The sequence below is a fragment of the Drosophila mauritiana genome, chromosome X, assembly GCF_004382145.1.
Source record: "Drosophila mauritiana strain mau12 chromosome X, ASM438214v1, whole genome shotgun sequence".
In the NCBI taxonomy this organism is placed as follows: domain Eukaryota; kingdom Metazoa; phylum Arthropoda; class Insecta; order Diptera; family Drosophilidae; genus Drosophila; species Drosophila mauritiana.
Genome location: NC_046672.1, coordinates 11608522 through 11627986, shown reverse-complemented (window position 1 = coordinate 11627986; position 19465 = coordinate 11608522). Strand labels below are relative to the sequence as shown.

The 19465-nt window shown below is 46.6% G+C and overlaps 6 protein-coding genes across 10 annotated transcripts; 3 read left to right on the top strand and 3 right to left on the bottom strand.

The window, feature by feature from the left end:
- Positions 1–130: 130 nt before the first annotated feature.
- LOC117146666 (glycine-rich selenoprotein) lies at positions 131–1097 on the bottom strand. Its single transcript, XM_033313013.1, has 3 exons — positions 944–1097; positions 792–876; positions 131–728 (listed from the first exon to the last, which is right to left on the bottom strand). Exons 1-3 carry the CDS (start codon positions 960–962, stop codon positions 506–508), a joined length of 327 nt encoding a protein of 108 aa, XP_033168904.1. The 5' UTR covers positions 963–1097; the 3' UTR covers positions 131–505.
- Positions 1098–1197: 100 nt separating this feature from the next.
- LOC117146664 (anoctamin-6) lies at positions 1198–10741 on the top strand. 5 transcript variants are annotated; one of them, XM_033313007.1, is made up of 10 exons: positions 1198–1418; positions 3295–3535; positions 4717–5231; positions 6565–7137; positions 7201–7256; positions 7520–8090; positions 8154–8775; positions 8839–9044; positions 9117–9398; positions 9460–9705. In XM_033313007.1, exons 2-10 carry the CDS (start codon positions 3523–3525, stop codon positions 9703–9705), a joined length of 3084 nt encoding a protein of 1027 aa, XP_033168898.1. In that variant the 5' UTR covers positions 1198–1418; positions 3295–3522. The 5 variants fall into 5 exon arrangements, with proteins under 5 accessions (XP_033168898.1, XP_033168900.1, XP_033168899.1 ...); XM_033313009.1 differs by lacking the exon at positions 3295–3535 and having other exon boundaries at positions 1199–1418; XM_033313008.1 differs by lacking the exon at positions 1198–1418 and having other exon boundaries at positions 3523–3535; positions 9460–10741.
- Positions 10742–11251: 510 nt separating this feature from the next.
- Positions 11252–13076, top strand: LOC117148272 (4-nitrophenylphosphatase). Its single transcript, XM_033315586.1, has 6 exons — positions 11252–11571; positions 11707–11788; positions 11850–12016; positions 12068–12202; positions 12259–12466; positions 12530–13076. Exons 1-6 carry the CDS (start codon positions 11563–11565, stop codon positions 12874–12876), a joined length of 948 nt encoding a protein of 315 aa, XP_033171477.1. The 5' UTR covers positions 11252–11562; the 3' UTR covers positions 12877–13076.
- An 80-nt stretch (positions 13077–13156) lies between these two features.
- Positions 13157–15222, bottom strand: LOC117148273 (pyridoxal phosphate phosphatase). The gene is made up of 3 exons (XM_033315587.1): positions 15024–15222; positions 14246–14629; positions 13157–14085 (listed from the first exon to the last, which is right to left on the bottom strand). Exons 1-3 carry the CDS (start codon positions 15024–15026, stop codon positions 13546–13548), a joined length of 927 nt encoding a protein of 308 aa, XP_033171478.1. The 5' UTR covers positions 15027–15222; the 3' UTR covers positions 13157–13545.
- Positions 15223–15760: 538 nt separating this feature from the next.
- Positions 15761–17155, top strand: LOC117148530 (BLOC-1-related complex subunit 5). The gene has a single exon (XM_033315944.1). The coding sequence runs from the start codon at positions 15970–15972 to the stop codon at positions 17017–17019; it is 1050 nt and encodes a 349-aa protein (XP_033171835.1). The 5' UTR covers positions 15761–15969; the 3' UTR covers positions 17020–17155.
- A 181-nt stretch (positions 17156–17336) lies between these two features.
- On the bottom strand, positions 17337–19349 carry LOC117148531 (AH receptor-interacting protein). The gene is made up of 3 exons (XM_033315945.1): positions 19176–19349; positions 18845–19021; positions 17337–18763 (listed from the first exon to the last, which is right to left on the bottom strand). Exons 1-3 carry the CDS (start codon positions 19266–19268, stop codon positions 18071–18073), a joined length of 963 nt encoding a protein of 320 aa, XP_033171836.1. The 5' UTR covers positions 19269–19349; the 3' UTR covers positions 17337–18070.
- Positions 19350–19465: the final 116 nt, after the last annotated feature.

The following is a 19465-nucleotide window of genomic DNA, read 5'->3' as shown; positions in this document are numbered from 1 at the left end:
GCAGCTGATGAAACAAATATCGCATAGCCTACGCTGATGTCATTCGATAGTCTCATATGTTAATATAAATTCTTTTGGAATTTAAAATACAGTTTTTTATGAATTCATTAAAACAAAGCTTTTGCAAAAGTTATGGTTGGTATTTATTTATGTATTTTACCAGAATAACTATCCTATTTGGGTACTGTGACTTCGAACTTGCAATTGTAAATTAACGAATGTAAACCCGCAGACCGATGGAAAAAAACCTGTAGCCATATATTGGAGCTAATAGTTGATAAATGGAACCGACGACGGCCACGAAGCAGCGGCCAAGGAATCAGTGATCAATCGTATTCAGCAATTGCCCGCTCGAGTCCGAGTTTAAGACAACTGCGTCATAAGTGCCACGTGGGCGGGATAAACCGTGATATCTGGGCCATTTAGGGTGCTGCTAGACATGACCAGCCTTCTGTCGGCGCGACATCCTCCCAAGAGTCTTGGGAACCGGATGTCGCTACTATCCTCATCCGCCTCCAGCGGGCATATTACAGCTCATAGTCGGCTGAATGCGGCCGATCCGGCGGTTTGGTCTTAGTCCTCCTGATCCTGATCCAGGTCTTGCTCCTCCACCGCCGCCACCTCCTCCACCGCCGCCGCCCCATCCTCCACCGCCTCCCCATCCATTTCCGCGACGAGGGTTGGCCTGGTTATCGTTGCCCGTAAAGGGAGCGAGGAATGTGAGGAATCTGTAGAGGAATCATACAGCATTAGTTTTTTTTGCACGACGTTCAGTCTAGTGGTAGACTCACAGCTGCTTAATGGCAAACCATATCCCGACAAATAGCTCCACAATCCGTCGCCAATCCCACGGACGCTTCTCCCACACGCGCCCATCTGTGGAATTAGGCCAATGCGAAATGTGAGGGAAATTCAAGGGTGTACCCAAGTCAATTGCACTCACTATGGTCGATGTACACCATGGCGCCTCGCTATCCTCCGGGAAGCTCCAGCCACCCTCGATTTAATGCACTATTTAACGGAGATATATGTTTTTTTACGGATGTTTTAGGTTCAACAAATATCTCAAAATACTACTAGGGATGGACCAGCTGCAATGTCAAGTCACTAGCATCGCTCACCATAAACATATACCTATCGATAGATAATTTGGTGTTAGTAAACGCAAAACAAATAACCCAATCAACAGCTGATTGGATAATGTAATGCATCTGGCAACACTGGCCGCGGACGGTTCGGTTGTGGCGTTTAAGTAAATTTATTAAAAACAAGCCTCGCTGGCGGTCTCTTTAAGCACAATAATTGATTGTCGGCTGTGCAAATCGAGTGGAGTGCGCGGGAGGCGGCATTCAATTGGGGGGCCAGTGGGTATGTTAACTACGGTGAACACCAGATAAAATCAACGACAACAAACCCAGGTGAGACCAACAAAGATAAATGGGTTTGGAATTATCACGTTGGCAGGGCATAGCCAGCTATACTAACAGCTTGTTCCTAACCAAAATCTCGATATTCCGTAGCTATAGTATTCAATGGTCCACCGGCGGCAGGCCTTCCGTTTATTTTCGCCCACTGCAGTTTGCTAAAAATAGAAATGTCCACATAGACAGAATCGAAGGTGTAGTGCATCATCATCAGAAAGGCCATCACCACCATCATCATCATTATCATCACCAACATCGTCATACGGTATTCAGAATTTTTGGGAATATAGCTTTCTCCGACATGCTTCCATGTTCTCTCAACCGATTCGCGTGTCTTGGACTAGTTCCTCCCACCTTTATTTTATGGGTGTTCCATTATACACATGCCAAAACGGGTTTCGTTCCTACAGAAAGAATTCTATACGAGCATTCGGTTCGCACTTTGGTTTGTCAACAATCTGCGGGAGCAACTTGACCTTTACCTTTGCCGCCAACATGTTAACCCGTTCTCCCCGTCAAACATGCGTCTGCCACCCAGGGATTGTCTGTACTCCGTCAAGGTTAATGCTTCTGGCTTCTCCCTTGGATTTTAGCATTCGAAAACAAATGTAGGTTGCACTTAGTATTTGAATCATTATCAGGTTGAATTTTGTTGGAAGAGCTGTCTCTAGGAAGAGTCATTATTCTATATCACAATTGCCCGTTTCTCGACTTTTATATATTTTATATAAAAATCCTGTCGTTGTTAGCATATTCAAACCAGACGGGTCAACTACTTGACATCAATCAGAATCGATGTGATCTTTTTTTTATAAGCAGTCAATGGCCGTCTATTATGTTAAAACAAATGTATTTCTTTCGAAAAATACAAAAATGTTTACCAACTGCGGTAGTTAGATTACAAATGTAGTGGGTTCCCATTTTCTAAATGCTCAACTTTTAAAGAACCATAAATTAGCATTAAAATAAGCATCACCTATTATCAGTTTTCTGGTTCTAAAATTGTGGAAAATTAGAAAAAAATGTTCACCATCGCATTAAAAGCTGTGTATATATGGCACAATAGTAGCATAACACATGAGAAATTGAATCTAAACCACAATCGACTGTTCGGATTTATTTACTTTTTAAGATGAGCAAAAAAAAGTTGTTCTCTCGTGAAATATTCGACGCAAATGGAGATTTTTTCTGTATTAATGTTCATATGACTACAGTGGTATATATATACATATAATATGCAGCTATAATATTCTTAATTTTCTTAAATATTTCATATAAATATCATGTGAAACAAGACCATTTTTTGAAATACTGAAACTAAAGTATGTAGAACTGCAAGATCCCTTAACTGAATAATTGATTGAACAGAAGTTATTTCTTCTATTTTTCTGGATGCTTCTGAAGTCTGGCATATTTGTATATTCTTGGGGGTGCATAGACTATTTCCATCGATTTCCGGCCACTGTGCGACGTCACTTCTAGCTGCACGCCTATTTGGGCAATCAGTTTATTGTGGCGGTCGGCGATTTGTGAGGTTGGTTGGTTAGCTGCCTGGCTGGCTGGCTGGCTGGCAAACCCGAACCGAATTTGTGTATATTTCTGCCTCTATTATTCTTTTCGTACTCTGTTTTCAGTAATCGCCAAACACTCGCGTTGTACGCACATTTCATTCCCACTGGCTCAACATTTATTTTTCCCTCTGACATCATTCGCGGGTGAATCTCTCCGAGTGTTTCGCTTTCGCTTTTGGTTTAAATTTGTTGCTTAGAAATTTCCAGTTTTTCGTTTTTTTTTTTTTTTTTTTTTTTTTTGTCCTGTGGAGCCACGACCTTATTCCCTGCATCAATTGCTCTTCTTCCACTGCCGGCAGTCCGAGTATCGTAATGCGTGGAAGTCGGTGCCGCTGCGCAGCCGCCGAGAAAGTGCCGAAAGATTCAGGATTCAAGAGGGAGTCGCTCGCGACGAGGGAGCAGAAGGCTCAGCAGGATCAGCTGGATCGCTGGTAACAGACCGCTGGAGGGATCAGCGATCGATCGACTTCCCCCACAAAGCAAACTGCCGCCAAGAAATTCACCTTGCTCTTCCCCAGCCACCAATCATGTATTCGGCGGGTAAATAAGTTAACTGAGTAAACCACCATTCCCAACATCGCACCCTTTGTCATGCAAATTTGTTTGGTTGTTCTGCTATTTATGTACACACTTAATGAATACGTCGGATCGTCCAACTTGTTTCATTTCGTTCGCATAATATTGATCTTTGGAGCGTTGTCATTGTTTAGTTCTTGTTTCGAGCTTGATTTGGTTCTGTTTGTCCGTTTTTAGTTTGGGATTAGAACTGGGCTGGGGGTTTCCGGCGCCGGAAACTGATCATCACCATCTGCAGCTGTGGCCACACCAACCATTTGTGTATCCATCCAGCCAACCCTCGATCCATTCATTCATCGAAGTTCTCACACGCACTGCCATGGACATGGAAACGCACTTGTGGGCCACTTATGTAATTGACCGCATTTAAATGAGTCAGGCGGCGGCGGTATCAGCGACAGCTGGAGCCCGATAAGTTGGCTTCCAAATTGGGTACGCCTGAAAGGCCATCAAATTCCATCATCCCCATTATCATGGCCACAGACTCACTATCGGGATTTTCAAGGCTTATCAGTAATTAATATTAGCGGGTCTGATATTTCGATTAATCTCAATTAATAACATTGCGGAAATACTCTATTTATTGCATTTATTTAACTTATTCCGTTGGCACTTGTGAATGATCTCCGAAAAATGTAGTCTTATTCATTAAAATATTATTTGCTCTTCATATTTTGATGACGCTACAAGCTAAATATGTCGCTCTTTTCTAAGTAATTAATAATTTAATGAAGTTGCTATTATGTCATGAAGCCCAATTGGATGTTCGTTCTAGAGGGGTATGGGTCAAGCACTTTCGTTTTTTACCAGTTCAAAGTAATTTTATAGAATGATCTTTTAAATCGCTAAGTCAGACCTATCAGCTATCATTTGTTAAACTAAAAGAACATCAAGAGATCATATTTCATACCATATTTAATGCAAAACCAAATTGTTGTTACTGTTCTTGATAGATACGCTTATAAATTAAATGTAATTGTGCACTATTTTGTGTAATTGAAATGTGGCAATGTAACAACTAACTCATCAGCACCACCGCCTCACCTCACCTCTCAGCTCAACTTAACTCAACTCATCTCATCTGAATCTCACCTACTTGTAATGCGAGTTCCAGTACTTCCGACTAATCTCAAACTTCGTTGCAGTCCGCACCCACGACTACGACTATCCCGAATCTGAAATGGACGAGCGGGAGAGTCTGTACTTCGACACCATATCGCTGGCGGAATCGGAGGCGGCGGCTGCTGCGGCGGCACATCGCAAGTCGATCTCGCAGTCGCGCAACACCATCTACCACTCGGCGGTCGATCTGGCGGGCGATGAGGGAGGAGTAGGAGGCGGAGGAGGAAGGTTGCGTTTGGGCGGCGGAGCAGCGGCCGAGCACGCGGCACTGGCCTGGCAGCCCGGATACCGCCAGTCCACAGCACTAGAGCACCTCAACGGCGGCGGTGGTGGTGATCACACGGATGCCGCTATTGCCGCCCAAATGATTGCCCTGCAAAACGGACGAAACCACCTGCCCACCGGGATCGGTGTGACCGGAGATGGAGGACAAGGAGGTGGTGACGATGAGGTCTCTAGACGTCTGTTAAGAACTAGTAGCAACATTTCTAATAAAGATAAGAAATTGCCAATAACATACTCCCAGTGGAAATCAAGGGTAAACAACGACAGTAGCATACGATTCCAAATCAATTTTCAAAACCAAATACGTTCCACAACGATTAAGCACATGGCTCCGGTTGAAAGCCACGCTTTTGCACTGCCGCCGATGTCCTTATCCCTCGCACGTCCATCGATTTCACCTCCATGTTTGTCTTGCAGTTGCGGATGCGCCGGAGTCAGTCAGTCATCTCATTCGCCATTCGCCAGTCACATTCACCCATCTGCCGGATCGCTCATTCCCCAGCTTTCACACACGAGTTTCGATGGTCAGTGGTGCAGTGGTTGCTCCTACGCACTCCGAGGGAACTTTTAACAATAGTACTTAGAATATCTCTTTTCAAATTCATACCTAATTTCATAGTGTTCCCTTTGGAAATGCAAAACAAAGCGATAGTCTAAACATTATTTAATAACTTATTGTTTGATTACTTAGCGAAATTCGAAACAATTCCCATTACTTAATATATTAATAATGTTTTTAGATGCCAATCTAACAAGTACTCAGCTTTATTTTTTTAAAATCTATAGAGTATCTTCTAAAAATAGAATCTTTGAATTTAGCTCATTATCAGATTGTATGTGTCTCTCAACACATAGAAGAATGAATAGAGGCTCCGTAACTTTCATATTCATAGTAGAGAATCGAAGAGGATTTCGCGTTAAGGAGCGATCACTGTACCCACACCAGTCACACATACGATTGCCCCGCTGCTGTAATGATACACACACATTTACATATGTATTCTGCACTTGATCAAGTTCTTGCCGCCTTCTTTCACGCTCTCCTTTGTTTGTTTATATTTCTCTATTTCCTATAGTTTGCTTGCGGGATTGGGTATGAACACTTAATCCGAATTTTGTATACTGTTATTTAGTATCTAAGCCGGGCGTTTTGTTACTGTGGAGCAGCGCTACTGATTACAACAAACAGCTGGGCCATCCAGGAGAGCCTGCAGAGCGGCCAAAATCCAATATTTGCGTGTAGTGTCTCGACCACGACGGTTGTGTTTCGGTTCGGTTCGGTTTGGTTTGGTGCCCGGGCTGTCATCATGCTGAACTGTTGCCTCCTGCGCGGATTGCGCTCGGGAGATCGGCGGGAGGAGTCCGCCACGGTGATAGGGTGGGGTGACCAGGGGGAAATGGCCAGTAGGCAAACACGCACCCACACGCTTTGTTTCCGTCTAGTTGATAATAAGCAAATGTATATATTAAGATCGCTCTCGAGTGACTCACCGTGACACTGATTTATACTAATGCTCTCCATCTCCGTTACTCTCTTTCCGCTGTTCATCACGTGCTCCTCTCCGGATCTCTCGGAATCTCTGCAGACATACAGACGCTTCGACGATGGCAAACGGAGCGTGGACTTTGTGCTGGCGTACAACGGAGAGACGCAGCTGGAGGAGCATCGGCGCAAGTGCGAGATCTTTGAGGCGAATCTGCAGCGGGAGGGCTTACAGCTGGAGCACAACAAGGTGCAGCGCGTCCACTTCATCAAGATCCATGCGCCGGCGGAGGTGCTGTATCGCTATGCGGAAATACTGAAGATCAAGGTGCCGCTCAAGCCGATTCCCGGCCAGGATCAAATCTTCGCCGAGTCGGCGCACGAGTTCAAGACCTGCTTCAGTCGCATGTGCAAAAGTCTCTTCAGCTCCGTCCAACTGAATACGGCCCTGTTTCCGGAACGCGAACCGCGCATCCATCTGGAGTTTTCCCGCAACTACCTGGAGCTGTACGATACGGAGCACCCGAACTTTCTTGACGCCAGCACCCGCTACTCCATCATCAATTTCATTCTGCAGCGCCAGCGTTTCGTGGAGGGCGAGGAGACGGCCGACAATCTGGGCATCGAGAAGCTCGTCCAGGATGGGGTGTACACCTGCGCCTACACCTTGCATGATGTGGGTTCTAGATCCATTTCAATTCAAATTTTCCACTCATAAGGTATACATATTTTATTGCAGAAAGACGATCGCGATCGGCTGCTAAAGGAGTGGGCCAACATATCCAAGTGGAAGAAGTAAGCAAATCTGTTTAAACAATAGTTGGATTTCTTGGAAAGCCTGCTCGAGGAGCGAAATCTGATCTCTCAGAAGCAAGCTCGATCAGACATACAATCTAATTCCGCTGAAGCAGGTGTTATGTTAGAAGATCTTATAACTTGAATGAATGTAGCATTCCTGGTAGATCTATGGAGCCATAGAAGCGGAAGAAATTATAATATCATAAGATTAGCACTTGATGAAACCAACTAATAGAAACATTACAACCACTTTATTGCAGCCTGCAACCACTGGACCAAATCAAAGACTACTTTGGAGCAAAGGTGGCACTCTACTTTGCCTGGCTGGGATTCTACACGCAAATGCTAATACCCATTAGCGTATTCGGCGTGCTCTGTTTCCTGTACGGCTTCATCACGTGGAACAGCGATCCGATTAGCCGGGACATTTGCGACGACAATGGAACGATCATGTGTCCACAGTGCGACCGCAGCTGCGACTATTGGCGACTGAACGAGACGTGTACCTCCTCTAAGTTCAACTATCTGATAGACAACAATATGACAGTGGTGTTTGCCTTTTCGATGGCCATTTGGGCAGTGGTTTACCTGGAGTTCTGGAAACGCTACTCGGCGGGCCTGGTGCACCGCTGGGGACTGACTGGCTTTACCCACCACGTGGAGCACCCGCGTCCGCAATACTTGGCCAGAATATCGCGCACCAAGAGGCTGGCCGGAAAAGCATATGAGCAGGACCAGGCTGGCAAGCGGACCATCTTGGATCCGGATGTACCCTTCTGGAGTTTCAAGTTCCTGCCAAACTTCACCAGCTATAGCATTATGGTCTTGTTTGTGAGTATACCTCGACGAATCTGGTGCCATTGGAGCCGCATTATAAAGTTTATTCTCTTACAGATTTGCATATCAGTCATTGCCATAGCGGGCATAATCATCTATAGAATGGCACAGCGAGCATCGCACAGCATTTTGGGCAGCGAGAATTCCATGACCTTTAAGGTTATGATATTGCCCATGACGGCGGGCATCATTGACCTCATAGTGATCTCTCTGCTGGACATGGTCTACTCGAGTTTGGCTGTGAAGCTAACCAACTACGAGTACTGTCGCACCCAGACGGAGTACGATGAGAGCCTAACTATCAAAAACTATGTGTTCCAGTTCGTCAATTACTACTCCTCGCTCTTCTACATCGCCTTCCTCAAGGGCAAATTCGTCGGCTATCCGGCGAAGTACAATCGCGTGCTGGGCTTTCGCCAGGAGGAGTGCAATCCTGGCGGCTGCCTTATGGAGCTCTGCATGCAGTTGGTAATCATTATGGCTGGCAAGCAGGCGGTCAATGCCATCGTGGAGATGCTAATCCCCTATTTGATGCGCACCTTCAAGGAGCTGAGCTACCGCCACGGCTGGTACAAGAGCCACCAGGACCAGCGTCTGGTGCCCTACAACCAGTTCACCGAGGACTACAATCTACTGCCTGCCGAGAACAACTCGCTCTACGTGGAATACCTCGAAATGGGTACGAATTTCTCTAACTTAGCTCGAAAGTTCCCTATTATTTATTAAAAATTTTCCTGCGCAGTTGTGCAATTCGGCTTCATCACACTGTTTAGTCTTGCGTTTCCATTGGCGCCGCTGCTGGCCCTGCTGAACAATGTGATTGAGGTGCGCCTGGACGCCATCAAGATGCTCCGCTTCCTGCGACGGCCAGTGGGAATGCGAGCGCGCGACATTGGCGTTTGGCACAGCATCATGACCGTCGTCACGCGGATTGCCGTGGCCTCAAGTGTGAGTCTGTGGAAGATATGTCTGCCCCAATTGCTTTACAATTCGTCATCCAAATCCTTATCCTCTTTGCAGGCAATGATAATCGCATTTAGCACGAACCTCATACCAAAAATAGTGTATGCCGCCTCCATGGGTGATCCCGAGCTGAACAACTATCTAAACTTCACGCTGGCCGTGTTCAACACCAAGGACTTTCAGGTGCAGCCACTGCTCGGTGGCAGTCAGCATGTGAACGAGACGGTGTGTCGCTACACGGAGTTCCGAAACTCGCCGGAAGATCCGCATCCCTATAAACGCCCCATGATATATTGGAAGATACTGACGGGTCGGCTGGCCTTCATCGTCATCTACCAGGTGAGAATGATCTGTGCAAATCACATAAAATTTCCAGCTAACCTTGATCGTGTCGCCACAGAACATTATCACCATGCTGCAGGGCATCCTGCGCTGGGCCGTGCCGGATGTCTCTGGTCGCCTGCTGAAGCGCATCAAGCGCGAGAACTTCCTGCTGCGGGAGCACATTATCGAGTACGAGAAACAGCACGCCATGAAACTGGTGCAGACGGAACTCAATGGGCAACAGAAGTCGGAAGGTGAACTGCGTCAGCGGAACAACGAAACGGTGATCCGGAGTCGCGACGAAGCCACCTCGTTCGTGTAGGAAGCGGCGAATGGAAGCTGCATGTTCGTCAGATCATTCCTTGGTTTCCGCCCACCCCCAGAAACACGTAGTTAGCTAGACTTTTGTATATACCGACACGCGAATATCTAGGGATTGTCGATCTATGGGGATCGCATGGATGCAGTGCTTCGTACTTACGATGATTTTTGTACTGTGTTTGCATTGGAAATGCTCAACGAATATGGGGCATCGGAGCCCCGAGTCAAGCAATTGCATTTTTATATACATACACGAATAGGATTTTATATTGTTAGTTGATTTCCCAAACGGATCATTGTATTTTGTACAATGAGTAACCCGAGTCATCCATCACCCGGTTGGATCAACAGTAAGGCCAAGTCGCTTTAGCAGCACACAGAGATATACTACAATTCTAGGTATATGTATTTGAATATTTTTAAATTAAATACACCACACCACACCACACCACACCACACTACACTACCAAACCACACCACACGTCCGAAGTGCATTAACGAGGAGTATTTATGATTTGGAAAGGGGGCAACTCCTGGTGGCCATGTTGGATCGATCATGAGCAAAACGATCACGAATTATATACACCACAAGTGGGTGCGAGCTGAATGAGCAGCTGGCAGCCCATCCATCCAGACACTAAGAAACAATCCAATGTACCTTGCAATGTTGCCCACAAACCGAGAAGCGAACTCAGACATATGTATGTGCGTTTCATCCACCTGCTCCTAAACCCCCACAAATCCATCGTTTTTATTGTTGATTATTGGCCAAGCGAGAAGCGAGAGCATTGCACATTTCGCAATATTTTGTAGAACTCTAAATGCTACTTACCAGTGCGTAACACCTATAGTGAATTGTTGTTTTGATAAACATATTTATACGATACGAACTAAAACTAATCATACCAGCTACGATTACGATAGAGATTAAGCCAGAAACAAAACAAATTGTGTTGTGTGCCCGGGATAAAAAAGAAAATATGAAAAATAACAAATAAATCAAATGGGTTTAACTCCATTAGTATGAACGGTGATCATCGCCCTGTGTTTATCCATATGTAGTATATGATGGGTTTGTATATGGTGCATATGCAAATACAAATATATTTTCGTAGATAAGTAAACCGGATGCACTGGATAAGGTGGCATCCAAATTGCTCAATTGAGAGGCGATGAAAGCAAATCAATTGGAACGCCACCCAGCGACTTGGCTGGACAACATTCAATTGACAGAGACACCACTTACTGCCCCTTGCCACCCTAGTTCCCAGTCGAGCAGTCCACGGATTACGAGCGATTGAGGTGTAACTACACTGGGAAAACACACGCACACAAACTGCGTAGTGACGAAGCGCACCTGCAGCAACAATTACTACTATACTATGCAAATCTGCGGTGGTCGTGCGATCTTAGCGAGTGACGCAGACTTATAGATCTACATAGGTCTCTGCTATATTTTCAATTTTCTTAGTTTGTACTAAGATTTTTGAAAATATCATATATATATTTTGATCTACTATTTGCCCGCAGTGTGTTCCACTTACCTCGCCCAATCTGCACACGCTGGGCTGCCTGCTGCTGGTCTAATGCAATTTGAAATGTGTAATGCAATCGTTCCTCGTTCCACGACCAGGCAGTTCTCTTCGGGCTGGGTCTTCCAGATTGGCGAGCTCGTCTCGCTGCACTTAGTTACACATCTGTCTCTGGCACTTCGATTGAGTCGCATCACTGGACTGGAACTTTGCGCTGCGAGGAATCGGAATCCGAATCTGGATCAAAATTGGAATTGGAATTGGAATACCGTGCTAAAATCTCTCTAAATCCGGATTTGTGTCGTAGTTTCTATCACTCGATCGGAATGAGCTCGGTGTGTAGGGTAGAATGGAAACAATGAATAAGACAATCATTATCTGGTTGAATAGCCGATTCAGCTGCCTGATTTTCAATTTGTCAGATCTTAAGGGATAAGCTTTCAATTGTTTAAAAATATCTATTTCCGCAGGTTAAGTATCTAAAGAATATGACTGAAAAGGAACGCGATGAGTTCTTTGACTCATTCGATTTGGTTTTGTGCGATTGCGATGGCAAGTTTGTTTCATTTGTACCTACACAATATATGGTCATGAGTGGGTCTTGTTCCTCCAGGTGTGGTTTGGTATCCACTGAGGGATTTCATACCCGGTTCCGCCGAGGCATTGGCCCATTTGACCCATCTTGGCAAGGATGTGACCTTCGTGACCAACAACAGCATCAGTTCGGTGAAGGAGCACATCGAGAAGTTTGAGAAACAGGGCCATCTAACGATTCATGAGGTGAGCAGCAATGATTGGGAACTACATAAACTATTATCTCTTCCTCACCAGCATCAAATCGTTCATCCTGCCCAAACCATCTGCGATCACTTGAGGTCCATTAACTTCGAGGGACTCATCTACTGCCTGGCCACGGCGCCATTCAAGGAAGTCCTCGTAAATGCCGGATTTCGTTTGGCCCAAGAGGTAGGTACTAGAGATCTGGGTGAAGGCATTCCAATCTCTAGATGGAATTTCAATAGAGTGGTTCGGGAATCATCACGAGTCTGAAGGATTTGCACGAGGGCATTTTCTCGGGCGAATCGGTGGATGCGGTCATCATCGACGTTGACTTCAACCTGTCGGCGGCCAAGTTGATGCGTGCCCATTTCCAGCTCCAAAATCCCCAGTGCCTCTTCCTCGCCGGAGCTGCCGATGCTTTGATTCCATTTGGCAAGGGTGAAATTATAGGTAAGCATGGTCTTTCGGAAAATCCATGTCATAGTTTTTCCCTTTGTTTCCAATCCAAAACAGGACCTGGAGCCTTTATCGATGTGGTGACCCAGGCCGTTGGCCGTCGGCCCATAACCTTGGGCAAGCCGGGCGAGGATCTGCGCAAGCTTCTGCTGGAACGCCATCGGGAAATCCCGCCCAGCCGCGTGCTCTTCGTGGGCGATAGTCTGGCCAGCGACATTGGATTCGCCCGCGCCAGTGGCTACCAGACTCTCCTCGTCCTCACCGGCGGCACAAAGCTGGAGGATGTCCAGCGACTGCCGATTGACCATGCCCAGATGCCCGACTATCTGGCCGATTGCCTGGGCCAGATAGCAACCAATAATCCGGCATCGAGTAACTCTGACTCGGCGCATTCGATGTGTTGATAGTGTTCAAGTGTTTGTCAAACTTATCTGCGGCTTTTTAATCAAGTTTGTTTGTTGGTAATAGGCGGAAACCAAAAGTGACTCCAATTACTCACTGCACAATGTGTTCCTCGACTTCGGAAGTGGGGGATACCCTATAATCTAGACACTATCTACTATTATAAGTGCAAAACTTTCAATTAACTTGCATGTCTTTTTTGTTTTTTTTTTTTTTTTAATCTGGTATAAATCCCATTAAATCTATGTTTTGTCGAAATTTCTAAATAAAACTAACTTTTTATTTGTTCACAACCTTTAATATATGAACTCTGTGAATTGCGGGGTATCCCAAAGTTCGATTGCTTGTCTCCAATGCCTTGGTAATTAGTAATTGTGTATATTTCAGTTAATAAAATATAGTGCATTGTTTCAGCCAGACTATATATATTTCTATTTATTTGTGTATATGCACTGCACATCTATGGATCTTTTACGACCAAATGGTTGCAGTGGTTTTGTTTACCTGGAACTCCCAAGTTCGTCAACTCTGTTTGCTGACTATGATTCAAATTTCGCAGACAGAATGTGATCTTGTTAGGAATACGACACTATATCAGCTACCCAGGTACCCATAACTACAGCTATAGCCAATGGATATATTGTTTTTCGATCTCCTCCGCCGGACGCCGTCTAGACACGCGACTTGGGCGCCTCGCCTAGCATCTGGGCCACATCGGCGACGCTGTCCGCATAGTAGTCCGGAATGCGCTGCGGATCCGTCTCGGCCAGGAGCTGCTCCCTGCTGCATCCGCCGCTAAGCACGAGCAGCGTTTGGAAGCCGCACTGGCGTCCAAAGCTCACGTCCTGGGCCAACATATCTCCGATCATGAGCACTCGACTGGGCTGAACGATTTGGTAGTGCTCGACAAGCAGATCACCCAACTCGCGACCAGGTTTGCCCAACGTAATCGGCTTCTTGCCACTGGACTCCACCAGGATGGAGGCGAAGGCTCCCGGACCGATGATGTTCACTCCCTTGGCCACCGGCAGCAGGCGATCGGTGGCGCCTTGGATGAGCATGCACTCCGGATGGCGCAGGTACAGGTGAGCTCGCAGAATCTTCGGGGATGTCAGGTTGAAGTCCACGTCGATGATGACGGCGCGCACCGGCTCCCTGCCAAAGATGTGCTCGGCCAGGCTGGCATAGCTCTCCTCGATGAACTCGTTGGGCTACAGGCAGAGTTGGTATATCAAATATAGATAGGTTAATGGATTGTTCAAGTTCAAACTACATGTGAAACCATACGATGCAAGGATTCTAATCCTTGGCAAGTGGCTCAGATGCACTGAAAACCAGCGTCACTTTTCACCGATCTTAGTTACCACTCACCCCATCCAGGAGCTGGAATCCCGCCTCGCGCAACACCGTCTTGAACGACTGGCTGGCGATGATGTAGATGAGCCCATTGAACTTAATGTTCTGCAGATAGCTAACGATGGACTGGGCCGGATGCCAAATCTGCTCCGGGCGCACCTGCATCCCGATCTTGTCGAAGAGTTTGACGCACTGCGCCGACGTGCGAACGCTGTTGTTGGTCAGAAAGGTCAGCTGCTTACCCATCCGCTCGAGAGCGGCGTATCCGTCGGCGGCACGCGGCACGCTGTGCTCCAAGGTCCACAGGACGCCATCGATGTCGCTGATCACCCGGTCGAAGGAGTCGACGAAGTTGCTCCGCTGCTCCTCGCTCAGCTGCAAAATGTGCTGTGGTTTGGCCTAAGGTGACAATTAAAAATCCAGTAAAGACTAAAAGGAGCAGGGAACGCTTTAAAACTAAATAATAATTAAACTCAAAACTAGTAAAAAAAAATAGTAATGCAATTTTTTGAAAAAAACGAATTCGGCGCTTGGTACACAAAATTAAATTTGTCTATAGCTCTTATCTCCTAGCAATAAAAGAAAAATTACATTCTTAGTGACAAAACATCTTTTAGCATCCGTGACCTAGACCAACATTAGTTAAAGTTTGGTCTAAAATATGGAAACATTTGAGATGGCAGGCCCAGAAAGTAATAATAATAGTATATGCGTAGACTTGAAAAACACTTAGGTGGGGATCGATGGAGCACCTCGATAAGATTATTCCAACAAAGCCCCGTTCCCTGCTCACCATTGCAATCCGTTCTGGTGGGTGAAAGTGTTGCTATCGCGATCACGGTCGTCAGCCAACTAACTTTGCTGAATATTGCTCGAGCTGAAATCGAAACCAAAACCGAATCTATATCCGATGCTGAGAATTAGCACCTCAAACGGCAGAACGACGACGGCCACTAAAACACTGGCGAACTTATACGGAAGCAATGGAAGAGAGGGCTTTCCACTTATCGCCTGGTCTTATCTGAACCTCAACGACATCCCCCTACTTATACAGTCCCCAATGGAGCTCGATCTCAAAACAAGAGACAACGAAAGTAGAAGAGCTTACAAACAAAAGTTATAGTATTTATATTTAAAAATATCAACAGATACCTTAAAAGTCTAGGAAATGATAGGAATTGAAAGTTATAAGCTATAGCTTCAAATTTAAACTCCATGTCTAGATTTTAAAACTAAAGAATTAAATTTCTGTATTTATAATACTTTACTCAAAGCTCTCAATATACAACTATTTAACTTGAACATATTTAATAATTTCAATATCATTGGTTTATAGCTTATAGTTTTATAGCTTATTTATTATAGCTTAACTTTTTTTATATTGATATTTTTAAGAAAAGCCTAGTTTTAATGAAAATGGAAACCCCCCTATTTGAAAGCTGACATCATGCCTGCAGTGGAAATAGCTCGTTATCAGTACTTTAATACCGAAAAACGCACTAGCGCATTCCAGCTGGGCAGCTGGGAAATTTTTAGGACCTTAATGAGACTTTGTTGCGATTCGTTTTGAGGCTTTGGCATCGATTTGTTTTCAGGTGTAAATCCGCAGGCTTGGGCCACTGGAAATGAAACAGCAGGTGTGCCCAGGACAGCAGCAGTGACAGCGCCAGCTAACCACATACTTCGGGCCAGGAGTACGCGGTACTTGGAGTCGGAATTGCCAGGAATCGGATCGATAAATGGGCGCCGAGCATTCGCAGCAGCGGGCTGAGGCCGATGGCCACGAGATCTTCGACGGACGCCAGCCACCAGGAGCGGGTACTGGATCCCTCGGCGATGGAAGCTCCATGATGCTGGCGGCCACGGCGGCGGCCAACAAACGACGCGGAGTTGGTCATCGCCAGCAGACGACAGGAGGAGCAGGCGGAACAGTGGTGGGCCCGGGAGCTGGAGTGGGCCCAGCTAGCATTGTGATAGCTAGCAAGCAGATCATCGCCGAGGCCGCTTCGCCCGGCGGCTCCGAACTGAGCAGACCGCCTTCGCCGCCGCTTAGCGTCTGCTCCGACCTGCCATATGTGTCCTATACAGATCGGCCGATCGGCGATTCGCCCAAGATACGCAGCAAGCCGGCTCACATCCTGCAGCAGAGCAGCGCCAGCCGTGCGGCGGCCAGGAAGTCACATCCGAGTGGTCTCACCAGCGCCGTGAAACCGAAGCGACCGCAGTCCACGGCCTCCAGTCATAATATAGTGATTGTACGTCCCGGTGCCAGCGATGCTGGCGAGGATGTGGACATGGACTTGGCACGATTGCGCAATATACCGCAGTTTCTGCCCGTGCTCCGTGAGTCCATCACATCGGCGACCAATACACGAGATGCGGAGATTCTTGAGCGGCTAAACTCGCAGCATTTGGTTAACATATGTACCCGCATGCAAACACACCTGAATCTGTGCGCCAGCTATGTGGCCAGCGAACAGAATCACCTCGTGGAACGCACCAAGGTGGTGAGCAACTCGATCACCACCCTCTTTGCCGGATTCGTGGACATGCAGAAGACGTACGCCTCGTACGCCGAGCAATTCGCCAAGATTCGGAGCATATCGCATCAGCTTAGCAGATGCAACTCGCTGCTGCACGAGAACATAGCCAGTCTGGAGGCGATCAATAACTTCCTGGACGACGAGGACCGCCTGGAGCCCTTCGTCTGGCGCACCGACGACAACAAGCTGCGTGGCGAGGCTGAGGGCGCCATCGGAGGCAACAGCAGTCGCCTGTGGCGACTGTAGGATCCCCACACACTTATTAGTCTCCAAAGATTTTCCTAGCTCATAATAATCGTGTATTTATTGTGTATATTACTCGTTAACGATGCCGCTTAATCGTGATTTTTAATTAGTAAATTAAACCTAATATTAAACTCAATTTGATATTTTATTTCCCGAACTACAAATAATTACGATATATAATCAGGAACAAATTCTTTATCATTGGAGTGAGTCTAGCTTAGCAAATGCGATAATTATATTTCGGTCAGCCAACCACAATAGATATCTCACCACAGTATTATCGTTTAAAACTCATATAAAGGGCGAAAACAAATTGCTTATGACGTTATTTGTCCATTTAAAGGTTCGGATATTTATTTTATACAGTGTATTCTCTTATGAAAATGCATGTTATTACGTATGCTCGCCGCATATATACAAACAATAAAGTCTCCAACTACAATTAACAATTAGACAGCGGTCAAAAGCACATTTATTACATCTTACACAATTTGTCTAGATTTAGAGTAGATTCTAGCTACGAGTAAATATCGCATATATAGGGATATACAATACAATACAAACATACATATACGACTATGGACAACAAATGTGAAACATTTGATTACTATTTTTGGTAACGCTACGCAAACAACATTTTGCATTCCATATACACACGATTACACTTCCACACAAGCATCTGGATGGTACATTTACATTATATTTAGACCCTTTAGCCTTCACCGTTGAATATGAATCGAGGCGGAGGATGAGTATGGGCATATAGTGCCCCGAAATGCAGATCTCACAAAATGAGGTGGTATGGTACCGAGGTGGTTGATTGTGTTATGTGGTCGCAAGATCACCAGCTGAGCCCCTGCAGTGCTCGCAGCAGCTTCTTGAGGGTCCAGCAGCAGAGGAATAGGTTCGCCATCGAGCAGAGCAGCACGAGACCATGAGCGAAGCTGACGGCCAGCGAAAGGAAAGAAGGTAGTGACAAGTACTGCTAGCGCTGCAGGTAGCTGCTCCAATAGACAAGCAGCATGAGCAGCACGTTGACGCAACTTATGTTCTAGAAGAGCTTCTGCATGTGAATGCGATCTTGGACGTTACGGGCCTGCTGCTGATCCTCGATGGACTTGAGCTCCTTAGACACGGTCGACTTAAGGCTGGCGTCCAAGGCCAAAGCGTCGAGGAAGTCGCGACGTGCCTGTGCTGGATTCCAGGCACCCGCATGGGCCTTGGCCCGACGAAAAAGTGCCTTGACATTGCGCGGATCCAGGGTGAGCACCTCGTTGCAGTGCTCAATCACAGCGTAGAAGTCGCCGGCGATCAACCGACATTGCGCGTAGTTCAACAACAGCGGTGTCTTGATGGCCGCCAGCTCCTGCCACTCCTCGTCGTGCGGCTTCTCCTTCAGCATCAGCTGCTCCACAATGCCGACGGCCTCGCGATAGCAGGTCTCCGCTTCTGTGAACCGACTGGCCTTATAGAAGTTGTTGCCCCGTTCGCGCAGCGTACTGGTGGCCAGCATCTTTTCGTCGTCGGACATCTGCCAGCGCTCCTTTTCGTACTGCTCGGGCAGCTCAATGGAGAACAGTTCAATGATGAACTCCAGCTCGGCAGGATTTTGCAGCAGCTCATCCAGGTCGGTGTACCCAATGCCCTCGTTCTGCAATGTCATTCCGCAGCAGTGACGTCGCTCCTCCGGTTTCTTGCCAATGTCCCGCAGGGTCTTGGATATAAAAGGATATTGAGCGCAGAGCTGCAGGTGCGAGAGTTCGGAGAATAATTAGGTCAGTGGGTATCAGGTTGTCCAGACTCTGTGTACATCACATTCCCTTACCGACTTATGCACCGTGAACTTGGCCACTTCGTTAAGGGACATCTGCTGCACAATCAGCTCCCAGACCTCTAGCTTAAATTTCTTCCCCAGGACCAGCTCCATGGGCTTCTCCATCTTGCGGCTATCATCGATGATGCGACTGTCGCCGGCCCTCCGCGTTTGGAAGTGGAACTTCACCTGGAAAAGGGCAATATCATGAGGCGTGAGGCTGTGTTGGTTGCACCACCCACTGACTGTGGCCTTGGCCCATTTTCCCACTGTTCTGCTCCTGCTGCAGCTGTCGCAGATGGAACTAACCCTGCCAAACTGCCAAGCGATTTTGGTAACTCACCCTGGTGCCCGGGGTTAGCTCTATGTAGGCGTTTCCCGGATTGAGGATCTCCTTTCGTATGGGCTTCATATCGGACTTGCTGCGCGACTGCATCTCCGCTGGAATCGGTTTTATTTGGAATAAACACAATTTCCTTTCGATACCAGACGTTATTTGTCCGAACCTATCGAAGCCTATCGGTTCCCGATATCTGCACTCGCCAATCGGTGCAAAGCTTTTGGTATTTTTTATTACCTATTGATAGAAATGTTATGTGTAGTTTTTTTCCTTCGTCTAAGCCCACACTGAAT

Excerpts from the sequence above, each read along its gene's own strand:
- LOC117148272 (XM_033315586.1), top strand. Across the intron at positions 12,017-12,067 it reads GCCATCTAACGATTCATGAG|CATCAAATCGTTCATCCTGC; the intron begins GTGAGCAGCAAT and ends CTTCCTCACCAG. Across the intron at positions 12,203-12,258 it reads GATTTCGTTTGGCCCAAGAG|AGTGGTTCGGGAATCATCAC; the intron begins GTAGGTACTAGA and ends GAATTTCAATAG.
- LOC117148530 (XM_033315944.1), top strand. The coding sequence starts at position 15,970 with ATGGGCGCCGAGCATTCGCAGCAGCGGGCTGAGGCCGATGGCCACGAG.
- LOC117146666 (XM_033313013.1), bottom strand. Across the intron at positions 729-791 it reads TGGTTTGCCATTAAGCAGCT|ATTCCTCACATTCCTCGCTC; the intron begins GTGAGTCTACCA and ends ATTCCTCTACAG.
- LOC117148531 (XM_033315945.1), bottom strand. The coding sequence starts at position 19,268 with ATGCAGTCGCGCAGCAAGTCCGATATGAAGCCCATACGAAAGGAGATC. Across the intron at positions 19,022-19,175 it reads AGCTAACCCCGGGCACCAGG|GTGAAGTTCCACTTCCAAAC; the intron begins GTGAGTTACCAA and ends GCCCTTTTCCAG. Across the intron at positions 18,764-18,844 it reads AGTTCACGGTGCATAAGTCG|CTCTGCGCTCAATATCCTTT; the intron begins GTAAGGGAATGT and ends TCGCACCTGCAG.
- LOC117148273 (XM_033315587.1), bottom strand. Across the intron at positions 14,086-14,245 it reads GATTCCAGCTCCTGGATGGG|CCCAACGAGTTCATCGAGGA; the intron begins GTGAGTGGTAAC and ends CTCTGCCTGTAG.
- LOC117146664 (XM_033313008.1), top strand. Across the intron at positions 5,232-6,564 it reads ACTCCCAGTGGAAATCAAGG|ACATACAGACGCTTCGACGA; the intron begins GTAAACAACGAC and ends GAATCTCTGCAG. Across the intron at positions 9,045-9,116 it reads GGATTGCCGTGGCCTCAAGT|GCAATGATAATCGCATTTAG; the intron begins GTGAGTCTGTGG and ends TCCTCTTTGCAG.